Raw genomic sequence first — 23,421 nt, forward strand, 5'->3', positions numbered from 1 at the left:
CTGTTGACCCAGGTGGCACCTCTGTGCCAGACAAGACCTCCCTTAAACAAGGAAAGCCCCCCCTCCCCAGGACTGCTCCTTGGGTCCACAACTCCTGTGCAGCCCTGCAGGTGGGCACATGGGGGACTCAGCAAGATGGGCACTGCCACCTACCACCCCCCAGTGATCCATTACAAAGGCTTATGGAAGGTTCCTTGCCAGGCTGGGGTGACAGCCACTCGGTGTCGTCTGTGCCACTGGGTGAGTCTGGGAATGCCACCACTACAAAAAGCGCAAAGCTGACTTTGCTTAAAAGTTTTATTTGGAAATGACATAAAAAAATAATAAATAAAGGACACGGCCAGTTTGTGGGACAGCGTGTCCATGTGGTGTCCTCCCGTTGCACGTGGTTTTCATTTTCCTAATTTCCGATGCTCTTCAGAATTTCACCGACCAGAGATGTCAGGGCAACGTCTGCTTTGAATCTGCAAGAAAACAACAAAAAAAACTCCAGTTTTATTTACTCGAGCGGTGGGGTGGCTTAAAATAAAAGCAAGTAAGACGAGACAATAAACCAGGGGGTTCCCAGCTTGGGTCCTGGTGGGCTGCAGGTTTTCATTCTCACCCGTTTTCTTAATTAGTGACCAGTTTTTGCTGCTAATTAACTTCTTTTGGCGGCACGGTGGCGCAGTGGGTAGCGCTGCTGCCTCGCAGTGAGAAGACCCTTAAGGGTTCGCTTCCCATGCGAAGTTTGCATGTCCTCCCCGTGTCTGCGTGGCTTTCCTCCAACAGTCCAAAGACATGCAGGTTAGGCAGATTGGCGATCCTAAATTGTCCCTGGTGTGTGTGTGTGTGTGCCCTACGGTGGGCTGGCGCCCTGCCCGGGGTTTGTTTCCTGCCTTACACCCTGAGTTGGCTGGGATTGGCTCCAGCAGACCCCCGTGACCCTGTAGTTAGGATATAGCGGGTTGGAGGAGAGATGGATGGATGCCTTCGTTTTAATTCACTTGACTCCGACCCCTTAGTTGTTTCTTTTTCCTTAATTAGCAGCCAAACAATAAAGAGACTTGAAATGAGCCGCCACGTGACCAGCTCACCTGTGCCCATCACGCAGTACCTGATAATAAAGAAAGGTGAAGGTCTCGGTGACGTCAGTCTGCTCAGGTCACCAAAACATTTTGATTTTGTTCTTAGAAGAAACAGAAAATCGACAGTTTGGGAAAATGTCTGCTGTGGCAGAATGAGAGCGGCAACAAGCTGAGGAATTAAATAGCGAGTTTCATGAACAGCAGGAATCGACTGGTTGGAGTGAAACTGGTTGGCATTTAAAGCCCCAATTTAGCTGGTCACCTGTTGGCTTGTCTCACATCTCATTTGTGTTTGGCTGCCATTTAATGAAGAAACAAATCAATTCGGAGGACTGAATCCTTAAAAACAGGGCTCTTAAAATGAAGGGTAAAGAAGTTAATTAGGAGTGAAAACCGGGCACTGATTAGGAGACGGGTGGGAATGAAAACCTGCAGCCACTGCGGCCCTCCAGGCCAGGAGTTTGACACCCCTGTAATAAACGGTGGCACTAAAGACCAAGTTGCTCTAAGGTGGAGATGGCGACTCTTAGCGTGTTGCCAGGCGGGTAACTGGTGCCACACATGCAGCAAAGCTGAGCGGGAGGCCTACTGTGGTGCCATAAACTGTCACAAGCTGCCAGCCCCAAGTGTGTCACACCTTCAAATATGTGCCCTAAAAGTTTAACCACTGAAATAAGAGTCTGCAGTAAAGTATGTGGCTGGCACCGCTGCAGTTTAACAGGTTTGTGCCACTGCCCGCCACCAGAATAAAAATGTTGTGCACTTCTTAAGTAAGGAGGCAGAAAAGGCCGCTCTGTGATTCAAAGTCGCCCTGAGTTTGAGTCCCAACTCTGCTGCTCTCTCACAGCAGTTCAAACGGTGTGTGTGTGTGTGTGTGTGTATCCTATGTCTCTCTTATATGACATCTCGTAAGGGATTCATAAAAACAGTGGTAATATTTTTGATGCTCCATCTGTTGGAGCGACAAATGCAATGCACATCTCTGTTATACACCATTTGGTATAGGATTTGTAAAACCAGCCAGTCGGTGGCTGTTTGTGATGCTCCATCTGCTGGAATGACCAATGCAATGCATATGCCTCTGTTATACGCCATTTGAAAGCAGTGTTAATGTTCGTCGTACACCATCTGTTGGACTGGCAAATGCAATGCATTTTATTAGTACAAATGTTCGTGATGTGGCATCAGTTAAAATGACAAATGTAATGCGTAGTGTCAAAGCAGTACTAATGTTTGTGAGGCATCATCTGTTGGAATGACATGCTATACATATGTCTCTGTTATATACTATTTGGTATGGGATTCGCGAAAGCAGCGCCAATATTTGATGAGCCACCCACTGGAATGACAAATGCAGTTCTATTACTAGAAATGTTTCGGATGTGCCATCTGTTGGAATGACAAATGCTATGCATATGTCTCTCTTATATGCCATTTGGTATGGGATTTGTGAAAGCAGCGGTAATGTTTGTGTTACACCATCTGCTGGAGTGACAAATACAATGCATTTTATTATTACAAATGTCTGTGATGTGCCATCTTTTGGAATGGCATGCTATACATATGTCTCTGTTATATACTATTTGGTATGGGATTCATGAAAGCAGCCGTAATGTTTGATGAGGCACCCACTGGAATGACAAATGCAATTTTATTATTACAAATGTCTGTGATGTGCCACCTGTTGGAATGACACAGACAGTTTTCCCTTTACTAAGCCTCAAGATCTGAAGCCATTCACTGCAACAAATAAAAATGAAGGGTATTAAGAAGGGGCAAATACTTTTTCACAGCACGGTGCAAACCGTGGAGGGCTGGGGGGGCTCATATTGCTCGGGCAAGCCATCAGATCGGCGTGTGCCCCGCTCTGTGCCCAGTTACCAGTGGTGTAACGTAACACGTTAGTTACATGATTGTACCTCGGCGGACTTCCCCGTCAGGCACCCCCACCCGGCCATCCCACCTTTATGCCAGCGTTTAAAAGTTTGTGTTTAGCAGAAAGGAATTTGAGTGCCGCTTTGCCAAACACACAATGCAGCTGAAACGCTGCCAGTAAATTCTGGTGCTGAAGCCCCAACCAGCAGACATCAAAAGGCATTTTGGGGGGGGGCTTGGGGTAAAAATCCAAATTGGGCTGCTGGGGGGGGGCGGCAGCTCCACAATAGGCCCATATCCGGCCAGATGAGAAATTACAGCTCTGAGACATCTTTCATCGTGCGGCTCCCGCCATGGCCTCCCACATCAATGGATCAAAGCAAACGTTAATGACGGCAACAAAACAAAGCCGACACGCTGGGGGCTGGATGGCAGGCGGGGGATTGGCGTTCCGAGGAGACCTCAACCCCGCTAAGCGGCACATGTAACAGGAGACGTGTACAGGCCCCCGGGGAACTCACCTGGCCGTCTCCGTCAGCCGCTGGAGAGCCCCCACTAGACCCTCGGCCTCCTTCAGGCTCCGCAAATGCTTCTCGTTTGATGTGATCTGTAAAGAAATCAAACAAGAAGCCGTCAATGGCCACCGGGACGCATTTCAGGCGAGCAGCTTTCATGTCCCCCCCCAAACCTTCCCTTAGTGAGCCTCTGCACAAGCACGCGGACCACTGCAGCTTCGGGATTGCGTGGTGGTCTTCCACCCTGCCTGAGTGGACTGCCATTATGCAGTTAAAGCAGGGTCTCTCCTGGGCAGCCCCACTCCTCACCGCCCACCTTATATAGCGCCCTTCAGAGGGTACGTTACAAAGGCAAAGAAAACGAACACACTTGGAGAAAAGCGACAGACTCGGGGGGGCTCCTCGCTGCTCCAACCACATAAAGCAGCGCCCCCTACAGGCACCAGAAGAGCACAGCGGGTGGGCAGCTTTACGTGGACATAACAGAACCTTCTCAAACAAAGAGCCCACCCTGACGGCAGAAGAAGCAGCAGCGGAGCAGTTTGTTACGAGGGGCCGGCAGACCACAGAACGTGCGCTTAATCGTAGAGATGTCAGGAGAAGACCGTCTGCCTGCTCAGGGATGGCCACGTTGAAGGCGGCACATTTTTCTTTGTGATCCATGGCTTGCCTGCATGTGACTTGCTTTTGAAGAAACTTACTGAAACACCTCACCATAATAGTGAGGGGCACAGAGGATACTTGTGAGACCCCCCCGCCTAACGCACCCCCCGCATTTTCAACGGACACACAGAAGTGAAAGTTTAAAAAAAAAAAAAAATACACCCTGGTGAGAGCCGACGACGCTAAGGGGTCTTCTGCCTTCAGTGCTTTACAAACTAAACACGCGCCGCCTTACTGCTGACTGTCCTTTGGTTCGCTTCTTAAGACTCCACATTAGTCAGGGTGGGCCGGCTGAGGGACTTCACCCTGAGGGACACCAGTAGATCCAGCAAGGCGAGGCTCGGAGAGAAGAAACAGATGGTTATGGATGGGCCAGGAGCTGAACCCCACTGAAATACGGTGTGGGGGGCTTGAAACGGGCAGGACAGGCAAGGAAGCCCACCGGCATCTTACAATGGAAGGAGTGATGGATGGAGGGATGAACCAAAATGTCAGAGACTACAAAACACCTACAACAAGTCAATTCGGCTAAAAGGGGGGCAATGCCAGCCTCTGAGGCCAAGGGTGGACTTGCTTTGTCCCCAGCAGACCACCACATCTGTTGATAGTTTTGCTAAATAAATGATTGAGAAAGCAGATGAGATGAAAAAGTTCCTAAGACCCTATCGATATTTCAGCTACACGGTGTCTTCACTAGCTGCCTGTCTATCTACTGTCTGTCACTCTAGAGTGCCTTTACTATCCAGCTAGCTAGCTACCCGATCTAACCATTATATACAGTACAGTAGTGTAGTTATTATCATCTACCTACTATACTATATAGTACTGTTGTGGTCTATTATATAGCGCCTTTACTATCTACTCCTGCATATAGCGCCTTTACTATTTAGTTATTTACCTATTATATAGCGCCTTTACTATCTGTCTAACTACGATGTAGTGTCTTTATCTACCTACCTAATTACTACAGTATATACTACCATTGCAGTCTATTATATACTGTATTACCTTTACTGTCTATCTAGCTATCTACTATATAGTGTCTTTACTATCTGTCCACTATGGAGTCTTTATATTCTATCTATCTACGGTCTCTACCTACGGAGGTGGTTTGTCATGTGGCGGGTGCGGCAGTGCACTCCATCAGCGCAGACTCCTAACCTCTCCCCTCTCTCTACTATGGCTTCTTTACTATTGTGGAACTGGCCCCGGCCACAGACAGACGGACATCATTGTTCATCCAATACACGTTTACTTACAACTAAATATTTACAATTGTTTTAGTGCACGTCCCAGTTCCTCCAGCACCGATCCCGCAAAGTCCAGGCCTCACAGTCTCTAGTGCCTTTCCTGGCCGCCTCCACTCCACTCTCCGAGCTCCGACCTCTTCCACCCGACTCTTGCTGATGAAGGAAGGGAAGGCAGCCCCTTAAATACCAGGCCGGATGGGCTCCAGCTGCTTTCCCGGCAATCCCCCGCGGACACACCCCCGTGTGGCAGAAGTGCCGGCTGCGCACCCGGAAGCCCTCTGGGTGTCCCCAGTCCTCTTCCCCCCAGCACTTCCGGGTGTGGCGGAAGTGCTGAGGTCCAGGGTTCTTCAGGCACCAGGGCGCTGCCTGGCGGTGGCCACGGGCCCCTACAGGGTTGGGCTTCCAAGCCCTCTACCCGTGGCCCCCAATACAACCAGGACGGTCGCCCCCTCGCGGTCTGGAGGAGGCACAAGCCCTCCTCCGGTCCTCTTGGGCATCCCGGCTGGGCTCCACCCCCAGCCGCATGCCACACTATCTACCCATCTACTGTACAGTGAGTGCATTTATTGTCCATCTAACCACAATGTAGTGTCTTTATCTACCTACCCATATACTACCATTGTGGTCTATTATACTGTACTGTGTCTTTACTACCTGGCTATCTACTCGCCATACAGTGGCCTTGCTATCTGCTATGTAATGTCTTTACTATCCATTGTAGAGCCTTTACTTTCCATCAATCATGGATTTGCTGTCACAACTGCTATATAGTGCCTTTCATTGTCAATCTTATACAGGTGCCGTAAATGAAGTGAACAGTCAGTCAGCCCACCGACTTCAGAATTTAACTGTAATGTCACATACCAGGCTGGGCTTAGAGATCTAACTCCAGGGCGCCGATGTCCACATGGGGGGGATCTCTTACACTGACTCTTATTTTTAAGGCATCTCTCGGTATATATTGCCTTTACTATCTGTCTCTCCTCTATGTAGCGCTTTTCCTATCTATCTATTATATAGCGCCTTTCCTATTTATTTCTCTATTATATAGCACCTTTCCTATCTATCTCTCTATTATACAGTGCCTTTCCTATCTATCTCTCTATTATATATTGCCTTTACTATCTGTCTCTCCACTATGTAGTGCCTTTCATATCTATCTATCTATCTATCTATTATATAGTGCCTTTCACATCTATCTATCTATCTATCTATCATTTATATAGCGCCTTTCCTATCTATCTATCTCTCTATTATATAGCGCCTTTCCTATCTATGATATAGCACCTTTCCTACCTCTCTATTATATAGTGCCTTTCCTATCTATCTGCTGTCACATCTGTTATATAGTGCCTTTCACTATCCATCTCACACTAGTGCCATACATGAAGTGCCAGTAGACATCAGAATTTAGAGTGCGAGACAAAGCCTGAATGCCATTTGTGTCATTAAGAAGGCGGCGGTGTCACCTCACAGCTCACATTTCAGCCCCGGGGTGCCGATGTGCCCACATGGGGGGATCTCTTACGCCGCCTCTTATTATTTTGAGCGTCTGGAGGAAGACCATCCATAGATGAGGTGAAGCTACGCGTAGCCAGAGGTGGGGAGTTACAATGGATGAACACTCAGGTCAACCAGCGCTGGCTCACCGTGGGATCGCATGACACTCCCAGAGGGAAAGGCGTCGGTGAGAGAAGACACGGGGTGAAAGTGTGAGAAGCTGGGACGCCGCAGTGTAACTGTAAACGTCTGCAGAGGACCTACGGCAGCCTCACATCGGCGAGATGAAAAGACGAAATGTAAAGACAACAAGGACGATGACGAGAGCAGCCTGACGGGCTCAAGTGCACATGTGTGACCGACTGACTGACCGACCGACCGACTGACTGACAAGGCCAGGTTCAGGTAAAGCCCTGGTGTGTACATCACGACGGTGGCTCCAGACGTCTCGCTCTGTTCGCCGCAGACGACCACAGCTGTGCCTTTCATCATCGGCGGCCAACAAGTGTGCCCGAGCGGTGACGAGCGAACGTGCCACATGTCCAGCCATTAGCCACACTTCTGGAGCTCTGGGATCAGGCGCCACAATCCAGCTTACTCACTAGCGGGCAATGTGGATGCGTGTGAAAAAGTAAGTACACCCCATGAAATGTGTTTTTCAACCTATGTGGTGTAAATGCCACCGGGGTTGGATGGGCATCCCAAACAGAGGGGGTATGGTCCCTTACCCAGACGGGAGGCTCTGAGCAGACAGATGGGCATCCCGACCAGGAGTCAGACCCGGAAGGAGGAGGCTGAAGGGGATGGACAGACAGTCCACCAGAAGATGCTGCTGGGGACTCTTTATTCCCCCCGGATGGAACCAGTAGGGCATGCTGAGAAGTGTAGTCCAACAACACAGCCCTGCTGGGGGTCTGTGGCTGCCGCAAGGGAGATGCGCTTCCTAATAAGTGGGACTTCCATAAGACCGGGAACTACTTCCATCGGGCAAGGGCCCTGGCACCACAAGTAATAATAAAAGGGACTGCACTCCCTTATCCAGGAGAGTCGGCACTGGGAGGACGTGGAGCAAAGCTGGACTGGAGGAGGGCCGTGTGGAGGTGAAAGGAGAGGGGAATCGTAGAGGAGGAGAAAGGACACCTGGGCTCTTTGTTACCTTTGGAGGTATTTGTAATAAAAACCGTCCATTATTTGAACCCGGGACTTTTGGTGTGATGGTGCTTGGGGCTCGCTGATGCCCCCTGGTGGTGCCACTGAAACAAAAAAAATGAACAGGTAAGCCATTTCCACCTGGTGAAAGAGTAAGTCCGTCCTTGGCTCTAATAGCTGGCAGTGCCCCCTCAAGTGGGCATTTCCTAGAACCGGCTCTGATTTCAGCTGGCAGCAACTTTCTCCTACTCGTCCAAGTAGAAACCTTCCAGAATATGAGATGCTTGAGGGGGGTGTCTTGTGTCCACAGGACCTCGGGTGGTAGGCTTTGACTTGATCATTCCAGAACTTTCCGTGTATTCCTTTCCAGCCTTTTGTTGGTGGATGTACTGGCGAGTTTTGGGCTGTGGTCACGTTGCCAGGTCCATTTTTTTAGTTGAGCTCCAGTCCTCTGACAGATGCCCTCGCTATACCCAAATGGATTCTAAGATGGCGAGATGTGCACCGAGGTAACCCGACACCTGAACACTTCCACCGCCGTGCTTCACAGCTGCTGTCGGATGCTTCTGGTCAAATATCGTCTTTGATTTCCACCAAACGTGTCGTCTGGCACTGTGGGCAAACTCTTCAAAGCACATTGTCCCATCAATCCTGGTCTTTGCCTGGATGTTCACGGGCACACTTCCGTCTTGCTCTAATGTACTTTTGGTTTCCTCCTGGCACACCTCCCATGTTGGCGTCATTTGTGTGCCCTCTGACTCGCGCACTGTGACATCAATGGTGACAGGAGCTACAAGGAGGTCTCCTGTGATGAACTTCTGAGATTTCTTTTCCACATCTACTGATCTGCTCTTGGGACGAACATGTTGGCAGCCTGGCCTGAAGAAGCTGGCAGTTATCTGAAATCTTCTGCACTTGTAGATGATCTTCAGGACAGTAGAATGTGTGGACACCAGGGGGCGTACGGCTCTCTGACACACCAGACACAGAAGCCAAAGTTCAGCACACAAGACATGTGGACTTTGCTGTGGGAAACGCTTTTGTCTCAATCCCCACATTAACACACTTTTTAAGCACAATACAAGATGGCACCCTCTCTTTCCCTTCCTCCTTCTCTCTTCCTCATTCCTCCTCCTCCTTCTCCTCTTCCATCAAGGTTCATCCTCTTCCTCCTGATTCTGGCTCCTCTAATGGAGTGAGGCGGCTCCTTCATTGGCTCATCAGTGTGGTAGAAGTCCACTGTAGGCTTCTGCAGCTCCGCCTGGCGCCCCCCATGCAACCAAACAGGGCTGCACCAAACTCCAAATCCCAACATGCCCTGCGGGAATCCGTGGTGCCACAGCCGCCTAGGAGGGCTGCCCTCTAGCATCCCAGGGGAGGTACTGCCTCACCAATGCTCTCTCCTCCTGGTCCTTCAATTCTGTTGGTATCCCGGCCACCCGTCACAAATGCTTGACTTCCAGTAGTTTGGAGGTCTTTCTCAATCCCCTCCAAGGCTCAAAGTCATCGGTGACCTTCTTTCTGAAGGCCTCAGGGAGCTCCTTCTACCTCGAGATGGAGACGACACACACAGAGTTTAAAATAAGGTTCACAGGAGATCCCCTCTCTCTTCTCATGTTCCAATTTGACGTATCGGAGTTTGTCATAACTGGACAGGTGCACTTCACTTTTTCCACGCGGTTGCGTTCATTTCAAATCGATGTTTCTCGACCTTTTTTGATGCCACAACCCACTTTTTCCCTTGCAAGTGCCCTCGTGACCGACCCGTTTTGGGTCCCCATGTGTGAATCGAGTGTGATCGTCACCGAAGCTTCTACCCGCTGTGCGGCCCACCGCCATTAACGACGCTGTGATGTGGATGAAGTGGCCGCGTATCCAAAATGGTTCATTTTCAAGGAGAGAGAGAGAGAAAGAGAGAGGCTGGTTATGGGAGGTGGTGGAATGATGAACGAAGGGCTGGGTGAAGAAATGCTGCCAGTCCACTGCCTCCATCGGTATGTCACCCACTTCTAGGGGTCCCTTCTTGAGTTGTACCCTACAGGCAGAGTACAGCACTGTCCATGCTATCACAGCAGGAAGGCACCCGTCGTCAGCACGTCTGATGTACTAAACGAGAGACAACTGCCTGCCTGCCGTGTGCGTAACAGTACAAGCAGGCTTGCAATTGAGAATGAACGGGGGCGGCGAGGGGGTTCACCACCCGCCCACCACACAGTCACCTCCACTACAGTATGCTGCCTGCAGCGTCCACCCAGCGAGAACGAACACGGTGTGGCCAAAGGCGGGTAGTGAATCGCACACCACCGCCCCCATTAAATAGGCAGCCACCTGAGGCACACTACAATGCTACCCACCCGCCGCCCCGTTCAGCCACAACCGGGTCACCGCTTGCAGCATCACCAGACGCCCACCGAGAACGAGTGGGGCAGCCGTTTGTGCTGGGCGGGCAGTGAAATGCCCCCCTCTGCGCCATTCAGCCGGTGTCCTGTCAGGAGCAGTAGTGGGCGGGCAGCGAACCATCATCCTGCACACGAGCGATAGCTGTGGCCCCGGTGACAATGGACCACGGGTCTCCGCTTGCCGCCCCAGGGACACTACACTGTGCGAGCGTTTTTGAGAGCGAGATCAGAGCTGCGTGTGTTTTAGAGGGTAGCTGCTCCTTCTCCTCTACCCACACTGAGGGTCGCTACAATAGGAACGTAACTGAGCCGTGTACGTGAGACAATACATCTGAAATAAACCAATTACGCAATACAGACGTGTTTTATGTTGTTTGTAATGTCATCGTCGGGTGACAATTTAAGTGCTCGACTAACTGTATGGTCCCACCAGACCAAAGGTTGGCGCTGTCCTCTGACTCTTTCTCCTCTCTCTCAACAGATCAACCACCAGCCTAACGCCACTTCCGGTCCTCAGAAGACAAGCACCATCACTTTCTCTTCCAGTTATCAAGATCCTATTTCCTTCAAATGTCACTTCCGCTTCCCAGAATACCACTCTCCCAATTACATCATTTCCTGTCTACTTACTAGTTACAGTGCATCCGGAAATTATTCACAGCGCATCACTTTTTCCACATTTTGTTATGTCACAGCCTTATTCCAAAATGGATTAAATTCATTTTTTTCCTCAGAATTCTACACACAACACCCCATAATGAGCATGTGAAAAAAATTTACTTGAGGTTTTTGTAAATTTATTAAAAATAAAAAAACTGAGAAAGCACACGTACATAAGTATTCACAGCCTTTGCCATGAAGCTCCAAATTGAGCTCAAGTCCATCCTGTGTCCCCTGATCATCCTTGAGATGTTTAATTGGAGTCCACCTGTGGTAAATTCAGTTGATGTGACATGATTTGGAAAGGCACACACCGGTCTATAGAGGGTCCCACAGTTGACAGTTCATGTCAGAGCACAAACCAAGCATGAAGTCAAAGGAATTGTCTGTAGACCTCTGAGAGAGGATTGTCTCGAGGCACAAATCTGGGGAAGGTTACAAAAAAGTTCTGCTGCTTTGAGGGTCCCAATGAGCACAGTGGCCTCCATCATCCATAAGTGGAAGAAGTTCAAAACCACCAGGACTCTTCCTAGAGCTGGCCGGCCATCTAAACTGAGCGATCAGGGAGAAGGGCCTTAGTCAGGGAGGTGACCAAGAACCCGATGGTCACTCTGTCAGAGCTCCAGAGGTCCTCTGTGGAGAGAGGAGAACCTTCCAGAAGGACAACCATCTCTGCAGCAATCCACCAATCAGGCCTGTATGGTAGAGTGGCCAGACGGAAGTCACTCCTTAGTAAAAGGCACATGGCAGCCCACCTGGAGTTTGACAAAAGGCACCTGAAGGACTCTCAGAACATGAGAAACAAAACTCTCTGGTCTGATGAGACAAAGATTGAACTCTTTGGTGTGAATGCCAGGCGTCACGTTTGGTGGAAACCAGGCACCGCTCATCACCAGGCCAATACCATCCCTACAGTGAAGCATGGTGGTGGCAGCATCAGGAACTGGGAGACTAGTCAGGATAAAGGGAAAGATGACTGCAGCAATGTACAGAGACATCCTGCATGAAAACCTGCTCCAGAGCGCTCCTGACCTCAGACTGGGGCGACGGTTCATCTTTCAGCTGGACAACGACCCTAAGCACACAGCCAAGATATCAAAGGAGTGGCTTCAGGACAACTCTGTGAATGTCCTCGAGTGGCCCAGACTTGAATCTGATTGAACATCTCTGGAGAGATCTTAAAATGGCTGTTCACCGACGCTTCCCATTCAACCTGATGGAGCTTGAGAGGTGCTTTAAAGAGGAATGGGCGAAACTGGCCAAGGATAGGTGTGCCAAGCTTGTGGCATCATATTCAGAAAGACTTGAGGCTGGAATTGCTGCCAAAGGTGCATCGACAAAGTTTTGAGCAAAGGCTGTGAATACTTATGGGCATGGGATTTCTCAGTTGTTTTTTATTTTTAATAAATTTACAAAAACCTCAAGTAAATGTTTTTCACGTTGTCATTATGAGGTGTTGTGTGTAGAATTCTGAGGAAAAAAATTAATTGAATCCATTTTGGAATAAGGCTGTAACATAACAAAATGTGGAAAAAGTGATGAAGCGCTGTGAATACTTTCCTCATGCACTGTATGGCAGCCATTTTTGTTTTTCTTCAGTTCTGTTCTGAACTCGTGTCTGTAAAGACCGATCACTCGAGGCATTGTTTGACTAAACGGGGTGGACCCCCAAAACGTTGATGTTTGTGTCGTCTGTTCTTTAACAGTGGACACATCGGACTTTGGGTGGTCGCAGTACGTTCAGCTTTATGTGCTTTTTTTTTTTTTGCGGCAGGTCGCATGCACGCTTGATAAGAAACGCTACAGCCAAGCTGTGATCAAACACGACAAAGTGTGATTTTCTTGTTCTCGCCGAGTCGATTTTTTTTGTTCAGAAGATGGCAGAAAGCGAACGACGGGTGGCGACATGTTTGAGTGAGCAAAAGTAATTAGTGAACCTCCAGTTTCTGGAAAAAAAAGGAACCTGCTGGTGTCAGACGTTCATTCAAATCCATTTTACGACGAGGCAGATCTAATTTTAGAGTTACGACCAAATCACAATTTTAGATAAACTCGGAACGTCTCGCCTTTGATTCACCGTTAATAACATTACCGAATACCACTACGTGTGCAATCTGTGAGACAGCAAGGCTACTGCAGCCCCCCGAGCTAAATGGGCTGCACACCCCCCAGGTCAGACGCTTTCCTAAGTACAACAAAAGAGCAGTGAGAATTCGTAATCCACAAACAGATCTCGATCGCTCAAAACCTGATATCGGAAATCAACGATGTTTTGGAATGGCGATGGGACAGTGTGAACCCCTAGCGCCCACCTTCCACAACTCGCTCTGCATTAAGGGGTCTTCATACTGTATATACACTCGGCGGCCACTTTATTAGGTACACCTGATCAACTGCCTGTTGACGCACATCTCTAGTCAGCCAATCACATGGCAGCATTTCGGCCTGTAGACATTGTCAAGTGGACCTGCTGAAGTTCAAACTGAGCATCAGGATGGGGAAGAAGAAAGAGGACTGAAGTGACTCTGAATGTGGCATGGCTGTTGGTGCCAGACGGGCTGCTCTGAGTATTTCACAACCTGCTGATCTACTGGGATTTTCACACACAACCATCTCCTGGGTTTACAGAGAATGGACTTACTTTCATTACACCTCACCTGAAGAAGGGGCCTGAGTTGCCTTGAAAGCTGGCATACAGTATTGTAATCTTTTTAGTTAGTCAATAAAAGGGGTCATTTTTCTTGACTTCCCATTACATCCATAATGGCTAACACAATAGTACAACATCACAGTTCTGCAGAGAATGGTCTAGAAAAGGGAAAATATCAGTGAGCGGCCGTTCTCTGATGATGTCAGAGGTCAGAGTCTAACTGGCCAGACTGGTCTGAGCTCATAGAAAGGCAACAGGAACTCAAATAAGCACTCATTACAGCTGAGGTGTGCAGAAGAGCAGCTCTGAACACACAACACGTCCAACTTTGAGGCAGGTGGGCTACAGCAGCAGGAGACCCCAGTGGATGACACTCCTGTCAGCTAAAAACCGAGGCTACAAGTCATACGGGCTCACCAAAAATTGGACAACAGAACATTGGCAAAACACGACCTGGTCTGACGAGTCTCGATTTCTGCTGCGACATTCAGATGGTGGGGTCAACAACATGAAAGTATGGATCCATCCTGCCTTGTATCATTGATTCAGGCTGCTAGTGGTGGTGGTGTGATGGTGTAGATGATATTTCCTTGGCACACTTTGGGCCCCTTAGTACCAACTGAGCATCGTTTAAATGTCGAGTATTATTGCTGACCATGTCCATCCCTTTATGACCGCCATCTTCTGATGGCTCCGTCCAGCTGGATAACACACCATGTCACAAAGCTCAGATCATCTCAAACATGACAATGAGTTCACTGGACTCCAATGGCCTCCACAGTCAGCAGATCTCAATCCAATAAGAACACCTTTGGGATGTGGTGGGACGGGAGATTCACATCATGGATGAGCAGCCAACAAATCTGCAGCAACTGTCAATATGGAGCAGAATCCCTGAGGAATGTTATCAGCACCTTGTTGAGTTGGTGACATAAAGAATTATGGCAGTTCTGAAGGCAAAAGGGTGCCCAGCCGGGCACTAGTGAGGTGTACCTAATAAAGTGGCCGGTGAGTGTAAATGTTCACTTTGCACCTTTCCATAGAATCTCTTTGAATATCTGCTTGTCTTACTTTGTTCAGATGTCTGTCGACGTAAAGTCGGATGGCACTTTACCTCATCAGACAACTTCTTAAAATCGATTTACCCCCCATTTATGAGGAGGGGGGGGGTCTTTTTGTGACTCATGGCAGGGCCGTGGGCACTCTGGGCAGTTTCCTGGGGACCTGTTGTGGCTTGCTGTCAATAAATAAATACTCTACTATACTAAACTGTAAATATTTGTCATTGTGTTACAGGTGGACGTTGGCATTAGTATCCTGGTCACCACGTGCCTATATGTGTATGGACCTCACGCACGACATAACGTTAGAGCGTCCACGTTAACGTCACTTCAACTCAATTCTCTGCAAACAAACTTCCCAAATGTTTGTGTTGAACACTTGATTAATAATCAATAATTTCATACTGTGCCATCTCCGTCTGTATGGTTTACCAATCGAGTATCATTGACATGTTGAAATGTTTGTGTTTTTCCAGGCTCATGTTATGTCGTTCAGGTGTTTGTGTCGATTCATCTTTGCTGTACAGCATTTTTAATGTTTAAATGCAGATGTCGTTGGACACACAATACAATAAATACATACTGCTCAAAAAAAATGAAAGGAGCCCTTTGTAATGAGAGTCTAGCATCAAGTCAGTGACACTTGTGGGCTGTTGATCTGTCAGTGAAGTAGCAGAGGGGCTTGATCATCAGTTTCAGCTGCTTTGGTGCACTAGAGGGGCGACAATGAGAGAGACGACCCCCTAAACAGGAGTGAATGGTTTAACAGGTGGAGGGAGGCCACTGTCATTTTTCCCTCCTCATCTGTTTTGTCACTCGTTTTGCATTTGTCTACCGGCTGTGTCACTACTGGTAGCATAAGGCCATACCTGGACCCTACAGAGCTGGCACAGATAGTCCAACTTCTCCATCAGTACGTGCCTCCCATTGCCAGAAGGTTTGCTGTGTCTCCCAGCACAGTCGCAATGGCATGGAGGAGATTCCAGGAGACAGACAAGCAGGCAGTTCCTCTAGGAGAGCTGGACAAGGTCCCTCATAGAAGGTCCTTAAGCCATCAGCAGGACCCACCGGTATCTGCTCCTTTGGGCAACGAGGAACAGGATGAGCACTGGCAGAGCCTACAAAATGACCTCCAGCAGGCAGGCAGGCAGGCCACTGGTGTGAATATCTCTGACCAAACGATCAGAAACAGACTTCATGAGGGGGGCCTGAGGGCCCGACAATGTCCTCTAGTGGGCACCATGGAGCATTTGCCATAGAATAACAGAATTGGCAGGTCCAGCACTGGACAGATGAGAGCAGGTTCACCCTGAGCACATGTGACAGATGTGAAAGGGTCTGGAGAAGCCGCAGAGAACGTTATGCTGCCTGTGACATCATTCAGCCTGACTGGTTTGGTGGGGGGTCAGTGATGGTCAGTCTGGGGAGGCATATCCATGGAGGGACGCAGAGACCTCTACAGGCTGGACAACGGCACCGCGGGACTACCATTAGGTATCGGGATGAAATCCTTGGACCCATTGTCAGACCCTATGCTGGTTCCTCCTGGTGCACGACAATGCCAAGCCTCATGTGGCAAGAGGATGATCCCATTGACTGCCAACCCCACTCATCGAACAGGACACCTCTGGGTGGGACTTAATGTGTCGGTCCATCTGTCGCCTCAGCCTGTCCAGTAGCTCAGTGATGCCTTCGTCCAGATCTGGGAGGAGATCCCCCAGGACACCATCTGTCATCTCATTAGGACCTTGTCAGGCATTCATACAAACTACTGAGGACCATTTGGAGTTGCTGACATTTCGGCCAAATGGACTCACCTGCATGCCTGCCGGCCCCTTCATTTTTTCCCTTTGATTTTCGGGGGTCTCTGTCGGTTGATCGTTTTCATTGCCACCCTTTTGTTCCTCACACATCACCATACCAGTCCAGATCAGTAGAGAGAGCCAGTAGGATTTTTTCGCCCATTGAGCTCTGACGTGTTTTCTGAGTGTCCCTTTCATTTTTTTGAGCAGTTTATGTTTCAGTTTATCGTCCATTGACATTTTTATTCCACTGAGTGGCTGTGTAGGTAGGGGTCCGGGGGTCCTATAATGCTGGTAAGATGGCCCTGACTCACTGTAGAGTCGTTCGGCAGGGCGACACAGTCACTGGCAAGGTCTGAGTCAGTGCCAACACCTCTGCCAGCCGGCCACGTGGCACTTTGAGCACCAAATAGGTTTTCATTTTGCAGAAGCGCAGATAACAAAAAGGCGGGCCACGTAAACATGCGTTTCAATTTCTGTTTGATTACACCTTGAGCAGCAATTACATTATCACTTTGAAACGCCGACTGAAATGCGCTTTTCACGTGCGGCCGGCTAAAGTAATTAGAGGCGCCTTTGATGAGCGACCAATCAAAAAGCGATTCATGAATAATAATTAAGAAGCCTTTTGTCCGGGACCCCGTCTTTTTACAGAACTCCTGCCACTCACCGAACATTTTCATCTTCTCCAGCTCAGGTGCAGATCTCCTTTATTGTGGCGTTTAAATGACACTTGGCTGTCAAATGACGGCTTCAAGCGAGACACAGAAACGCACGGCACGTGGGCGCGAAGCGGCTTTATCTGCAGCCTCGGGGTTCTCTTCTGTAAAATTCTGCTCGGGGTTTCTAAAAGACCCAAACAGTTGAACTCCGTCAATCAAGCTGGAAAGACCACCTCAGGAATGAAACGCGTTTAATAACACACATGGCGTCGACAGGAAAACGAGCAGATGACTATGAGACACGTCCACGAATCCAGTCACCTGGCACTGAAACAACTTAGCAAAGATGGCGCTTTGTTTAATCCTAACACTAACCTGTGAATGAAAATCCAACCAACCCCACCAGGGAGACCAGAATGGCACATGTAGGTGAGAGGCCCCCTAATCTCCACCATCCTAGGGGTGATCCCACCGACCGGACGTCTCAAGGCCCTGTCTGTTCTCTGCCCCGCTTCTCGATTCATAGGTATGCCAACCCTAGAGCAGTGCCACTCAAACACTTGGGGTGGGTCACAACTTGCTGGTTGTTGTAAAGGTTGGGTGCAATATGTGATGTGTCTGCGTGGGGCGCAAAAATGGCGGCAGACTTAAGCTTGGTGTATACTCTATCCTGTGAAACCCCGCAAAGCGTGTGCCCGGGTGGGCAATCAAAAACACATTTTAACTTGTTGCAACCCGTCCGATTGGCGCATCGACATTATCCTCGTCAATAATTGAAAGTAAGCTAACAACGTCACTGAAGAGGATGTGAGACCCCCTGCTGACGGGAGATGAGCTGCGCCCGTTGGTACTGGCTTGAGGAAGCAAAGGAGAAGGTGGCATGTTGGATGCCATAACCAGCAGAGGTGAAGGAAGGGGCAAGTGTAATATTCTCGTGATTTGGGGACCACCATGATGAGCCGATGCACTTCGAATGTTCTCGTAGGTCTTTCTTGCTCTTTGATGACCGGGTGTATCTGCACTCGCCATGGTGGCTCATAACTACTGTCACACACGGGCGAGTAGGAGACCGCTAAAGGGCCTGAGTAATGGCAATTCCACACCCGACCAGTGGGTGGCGTGTGCGCTAACTGTCTTTCTCAATCCCTTGCAGACCATTCTCAGGAAATCCCACACGGTTCCGGTGGCTCCGATGATGTCACACATCCAGTTCCGGCAAACCGCATGACGTCCCTTCCGGTGTTGGCAAATAAAGACGCCGTCTTTTACTGTCGAAGTCAGGTCTGTGTTGGACTCTGAACTGTAAACACCTTCTTACAATTCAACATTTTGCTGCCAGGGCATAATACATGGGTGGCTGCCCCAAACCTTTGATGTCTTTTTGTCATCTTTGCGACACCATGTAACCCGTCCCTCAGCATTTGGGCTGCATCCCGATTGTCGCATGCTTAATGGTAGTGGGCCGACGCTCGATTCCCAGCACACTAATGGTCACGCTCGATCCACTAGTCCATCTTGGAGGGCTCAGAACACTTACATGGGTAAAGTAGCACGCTGGCAGGAGTCGGGAGGGTCAATGAGTAACAAACAAGGCCGAGGGCAGCAAAAGCGTGCAAATGATGATAGTGACATGGCGAGATTTGGGGCCAAATTAAACACCAGAGCACAGCACTCGGGGTCTTCTTCACGGCCTCCACAAATTAAAATCGTCGAAAACAAACTGAGGGCTGAGCTCACCAGCAACGACGACGTTCACAGGAGACGACCCCGGGTGGCTCTCTATGTAAAGAGGAAAAAGGGTTAAAAACGGGTGGGAGTTTGGGGGGGTTCAAGGAGTAACGAACGGGACTGAGAGGAGTAAAAGCGCGCAAATCACAGTCGCGACACGGCGTGCACTGGGGCCGAATGAAGCACTCAGGGTCTTCTTCATGGCTGTAACAATGGAGAGGTGGCAGTCAGCTTTTACTTTTTTTTTTTTCATTTACTTACTGTAACGTCACTTAAAGACACCAGCCGTCTTTTAGTCTTTATTGTAACCTTAAATAAGAATAAACGTTTCTACAGTCCACGATGTCCTCCATTCTCCGCTACCTACACTGAGGGTCACTACAAGAGGAGTGTAACTGAGCCGTGTACACGAGATAATACATCTGAAATAAACCGATTACGCTATACAGACGTGTCTTACGTGGTTTTTTAAACAGACGGTGCCATCGTCCTCACACGAGGACACATCGGACATTACGAGCTCGCAGTACCAATCAACACTCAGCTTTATGTGCTTTTGTTGCGGCAGGTCGTAAGAAACGGCAAAAATGTGCGCTTGGCCAAAAACAACGTCCCCTCAGAGGGGGGTCCTGTGGTTCAGGAAAGACCATTCTGTGTCCTAAACAAACCGCTAGCTGTCAGGTGTCCCATTCTACAAGTCTGCTCCTTATTTAGCAGTTTGACGTCTGAGCAAATGGCCGCTGATGACCACTGGCAGTCTGATGAGCTCAGGTCTGCTGATTGTAGCTTTTAGCTCGCACAGTGGGAGCCGACAGCATCTTCATTATTACTGGTGGGACTAGCCGAGGGTGTGAGGGTGTTAAAGGTGCCATTGTGGCTTTCTGAGGTGTAACGGCGCAATAAAGTGAAGGGGGGGCTTGACGGGAATCTGTCCATCTGTCTGGCACAATACCTTTAACATCTGTCTATGGTGACTTTCATATCATTCTCTTATATAAGCTCTATTACATGGCAATCTGTCTCGCCCCCATATAGTGCCTTTCATATCCATCTACTGTATGTAGCCTGTGCTTATATAGTGCCTTTCACATCAGTCTATTATATAGTGCCTTTTCTATTTAGTACATCGTTCCACCTCAATCTATCTATCCCTCATATAGTGCCTTTTATATCCATCTACCAGTTACAGTATATGGTGATGTTCACATCAGTCTATTCCATAGTTCCATTCCCAGTCTATTCACCTATTATAAAGTGCCTTTCACATTTATTAAATACTGCCTGTTATTTAAGTCTGCGTTAAAATTTGATATACTATATAATGCCTCTTTTTCTACTATATAGTGCAGTTTCTACATATCTACTTGCCACTTTTATACAATGCCTTTCATATCTATATCTATATATTTATATATATAAATACATACACGTTGCCATTTTTAGTTAGCTCTCCCTCTTACACATTGCCTTTCAAATCTCTTTCCATTATATAGTGCCCTCCATATAAGTCTGTTATATGTGCCATGTTAAGCTATCTATCTTTTATTCAGCATGTTTTGAATCTATATATCTATTGTATGGTTATCATCATGTTTATTATAGTGCCTTTCACATCTATCTATTATACAGAGCCTTTTTATCTATTATATACATCTATAAATCTGACTATCTGTAATATAGTGTCTTTCCTATCTATCCAATCCTACCAACTATGCCAAAATTTCTATCTATCAGTCTGTAATACAGTGCCTTTCCTATCTATAGGGTGGTCCAGATCTAATTATGCAATTTTCATTACGCTATAACTTATTAAGTTTATTACACAGAAAATCACCCGAAAAATCCCGGACCATCTAGAAGTATGCTTACTGACGACATGAAGAATCGTCCCTGCGCCGAACTGGAATCGTCCCCGTATAAATCAAAGTCATTCAGACAATCTGGATCTGCATAATTAGATCTGGACCACCCTGTATCTATCTATCTATGATATAGTGCCTTTCATATCTATCTATCCCTACCAACTACGCTAAAATATCTATCTATTATATAATTCCTTTCACATTTATCTATCACTCCGTAATATAGAGCCTTTCTTAGCTATTTAATCTTACCAACTACGCCAAAATTTCTATCAGTCTGTAATACAGTTCCTTTTATATCTATTATATACATCTATAAATCTATCTGTAATATAGTGTCTTTCCTATCTATATATCCAATCCTACCAACTACGGCAAAATTTCTATCAGTCTGTTATATAGTGCCTTTCCTATCTATCTATCTATCTATTCCTACCAACTACGCTAAAATATCTATCTATTATATAATGCCTTTCACATTTATCTATCAGTCTGTAATATCGTGACTTTCCTATCTAACCAATCCTACCAACTACACCAAAATTTCGATTTATCAGTCTGTAATATAGTGCCTTTCCTCTCTGCAGGGTGGTCCAGATCTAATTATGCAATTTTCATTAACTTTATTACAAAGAAAATCACCCGAAAAATCTCAGTCCATTGAGAAGTGTGCAAACTGACGACATGAAGAATTGTCGTTGCGCAGAACTGGAATCATCCCCGCATAAATCAAAGTCATCCAGACAATCTGGATCTCCATAATTAGATCTGGACCACCCTGTATCTATTTATCTTCTATCTATCTATCTATCTATCATTATATAGTGCCTTTCCTATCTATCTATCTATCTATCTATCTCTACCAACTACGCTAAAATGTCTATCTATTATATAATGCCTTTCATATTTATCTATCAGTCCGTAATATAGTGCCTTTCCTAGCTATTTAATCTTACCAACTTTTATTCAGCATGTTTTGAATCTATATATCTATTTTATAGTTATCATCATGTTTATTATAGTGCCTTTCACATCTATCTATTATACAGTGCCTTTTATATTTATTATATACAGTGGTGTGAAAAACTATTTGCCCCCTTCCTGATTTCTTATTCTCTTGCATGTTTGTCACACAAAACGTTTCTGATCATCAAACACATTTAACCATTAGTCAAATATAACACAAGTAAACACAAAGTGCAGTTTTTAATGATGGTTTTATTATTTAGGAGAAAAAAATCCAAACCTACATGGCCCTGTGTGAAAAAGTAATTGCCCCCTGAACCTAATAACTGGTTGGGCCACCTTTAGCAGCAATAACTGCAATCAAGCGTTTGCGATAACTTGCAATGAGTCTTTTACAGCGCTCTGGAGGAATTTTGGCCCACTCATCTTTGCAGAATTGTTGTAATTCAGCTTTATTTGAGGGTTTTCTACCATGAAGCGCCTTTTTAAGGTCATGCCATAGCATCTCAATTGGATTCAGGTCAGGACTTTGACTAGGCCACTCCAAAGTCTTCATTTTGTTTTTCTTCAGCCATTCAGAGGTGGATTTGCTGGTGTGTTTTGGGTCATTGTCCTGTTGCAGCACCCAAGATCGCTTCAGCTTGAGTTGACGAACAGATGGCCGGACATTCTCGTTCAGGATTTTTTGGTAGACAGTAGAATTCATGGTTCCATCTATCACAGCAAGCCTTCCAGGTCCTGAAGCGGCAAAACAACCCCAGACCATCACACTACCACCACCATATTTTACTGTTGGTATGATGTTCCTTTTCTGAAATGCTGTGTTCCTTTTACGCCAGATGTAACGGGACATTTGCCTTCCAAAAGTTCAACTTTTGTCTCATCAGTCCACAAGGTATTTTCCCAAAAGTCTTGGCAATCATTGAGATGTTTCTTAGCACAATTGAGACGAGCCCTAATGTTCTTTTGCTTAACAGTGGTTTGCGTCTTGGAAATCTGCCATGCAGGCCGTTTTGCCCAGTCTCTTTCTTATGGTGGAGTCGTGAACACTGACCTTAATTGAGGCAAGTGAGGCCTGCAGTTCTTTAGATGTTGTCCTGGGGTCTTTTGTGACCTCTCGGATGAGTCGTCTCTGCAGTCTTGGGGTAATTTTGGTCAGCCGGCCACTCCTGGGAAGGTTCACCACTGTTCCATGTTTTTGCCATTTGTGGATAATGGCTCTCACTGTGGTTCGCTGGAGTCCCAAAGCTTTAGAAATGGCTTTATAACCTTTACCAGACTGATAGATCTCAATTACTTCTGTTCTCATTTGTTCCTGAATTTCTTTGGATCTTGGCATGATGTCTAGCTTTTGAGGTGCTTTTGGTCTACTTCTCTGTGTCAGGCAGCTCCTATTTAAGGGATTTCTTGATTGAAACACGTGTGGCAGTAATCAGGCCTGGGGGTGGCTACGGAAATTGAACTCAGGTGTGATACACCACAGTTAGGTGATTTTTGAACAAGGGGGCAATTACTTTTTCACACAGGGCCATGTAGGTTTGGATTTTTTTTTCTCCCTAAATAATAAAAACCATCATTTAAAACTGCATTTTGTGTTTACTTGTGTTATATT

The 23,421-nt window shown here is 47.3% G+C and overlaps 1 protein-coding gene across 1 annotated transcript in view; it reads right to left on the reverse strand.

Annotated features, from left to right (window-relative positions):
- Positions 1-279: 279 nt before the first annotated feature.
- Positions 280-23,421, reverse strand: part of ulk4 (unc-51 like kinase 4) — a 459,640-nt gene continuing 436,498 nt past the window's right edge. Inside the window, exons 36-37 of the mRNA XM_039736934.1 lie at positions 3,464-3,549; positions 280-464 (exon numbers count right to left, since the gene is read on the reverse strand). Coding sequence (XP_039592868.1) covers positions 401-464; positions 3,464-3,549 — 150 coding nt within the window. The 3' untranslated portion in view covers positions 280-400. The remainder of the gene's footprint in view (positions 465-3,463; positions 3,550-23,421) is intronic.

This window comes from Polypterus senegalus, chromosome 15 (assembly GCF_016835505.1).
Source record: "Polypterus senegalus isolate Bchr_013 chromosome 15, ASM1683550v1, whole genome shotgun sequence".
NCBI classification, from domain to species: Eukaryota; Metazoa; Chordata; class Cladistia; order Polypteriformes; family Polypteridae; genus Polypterus; species Polypterus senegalus.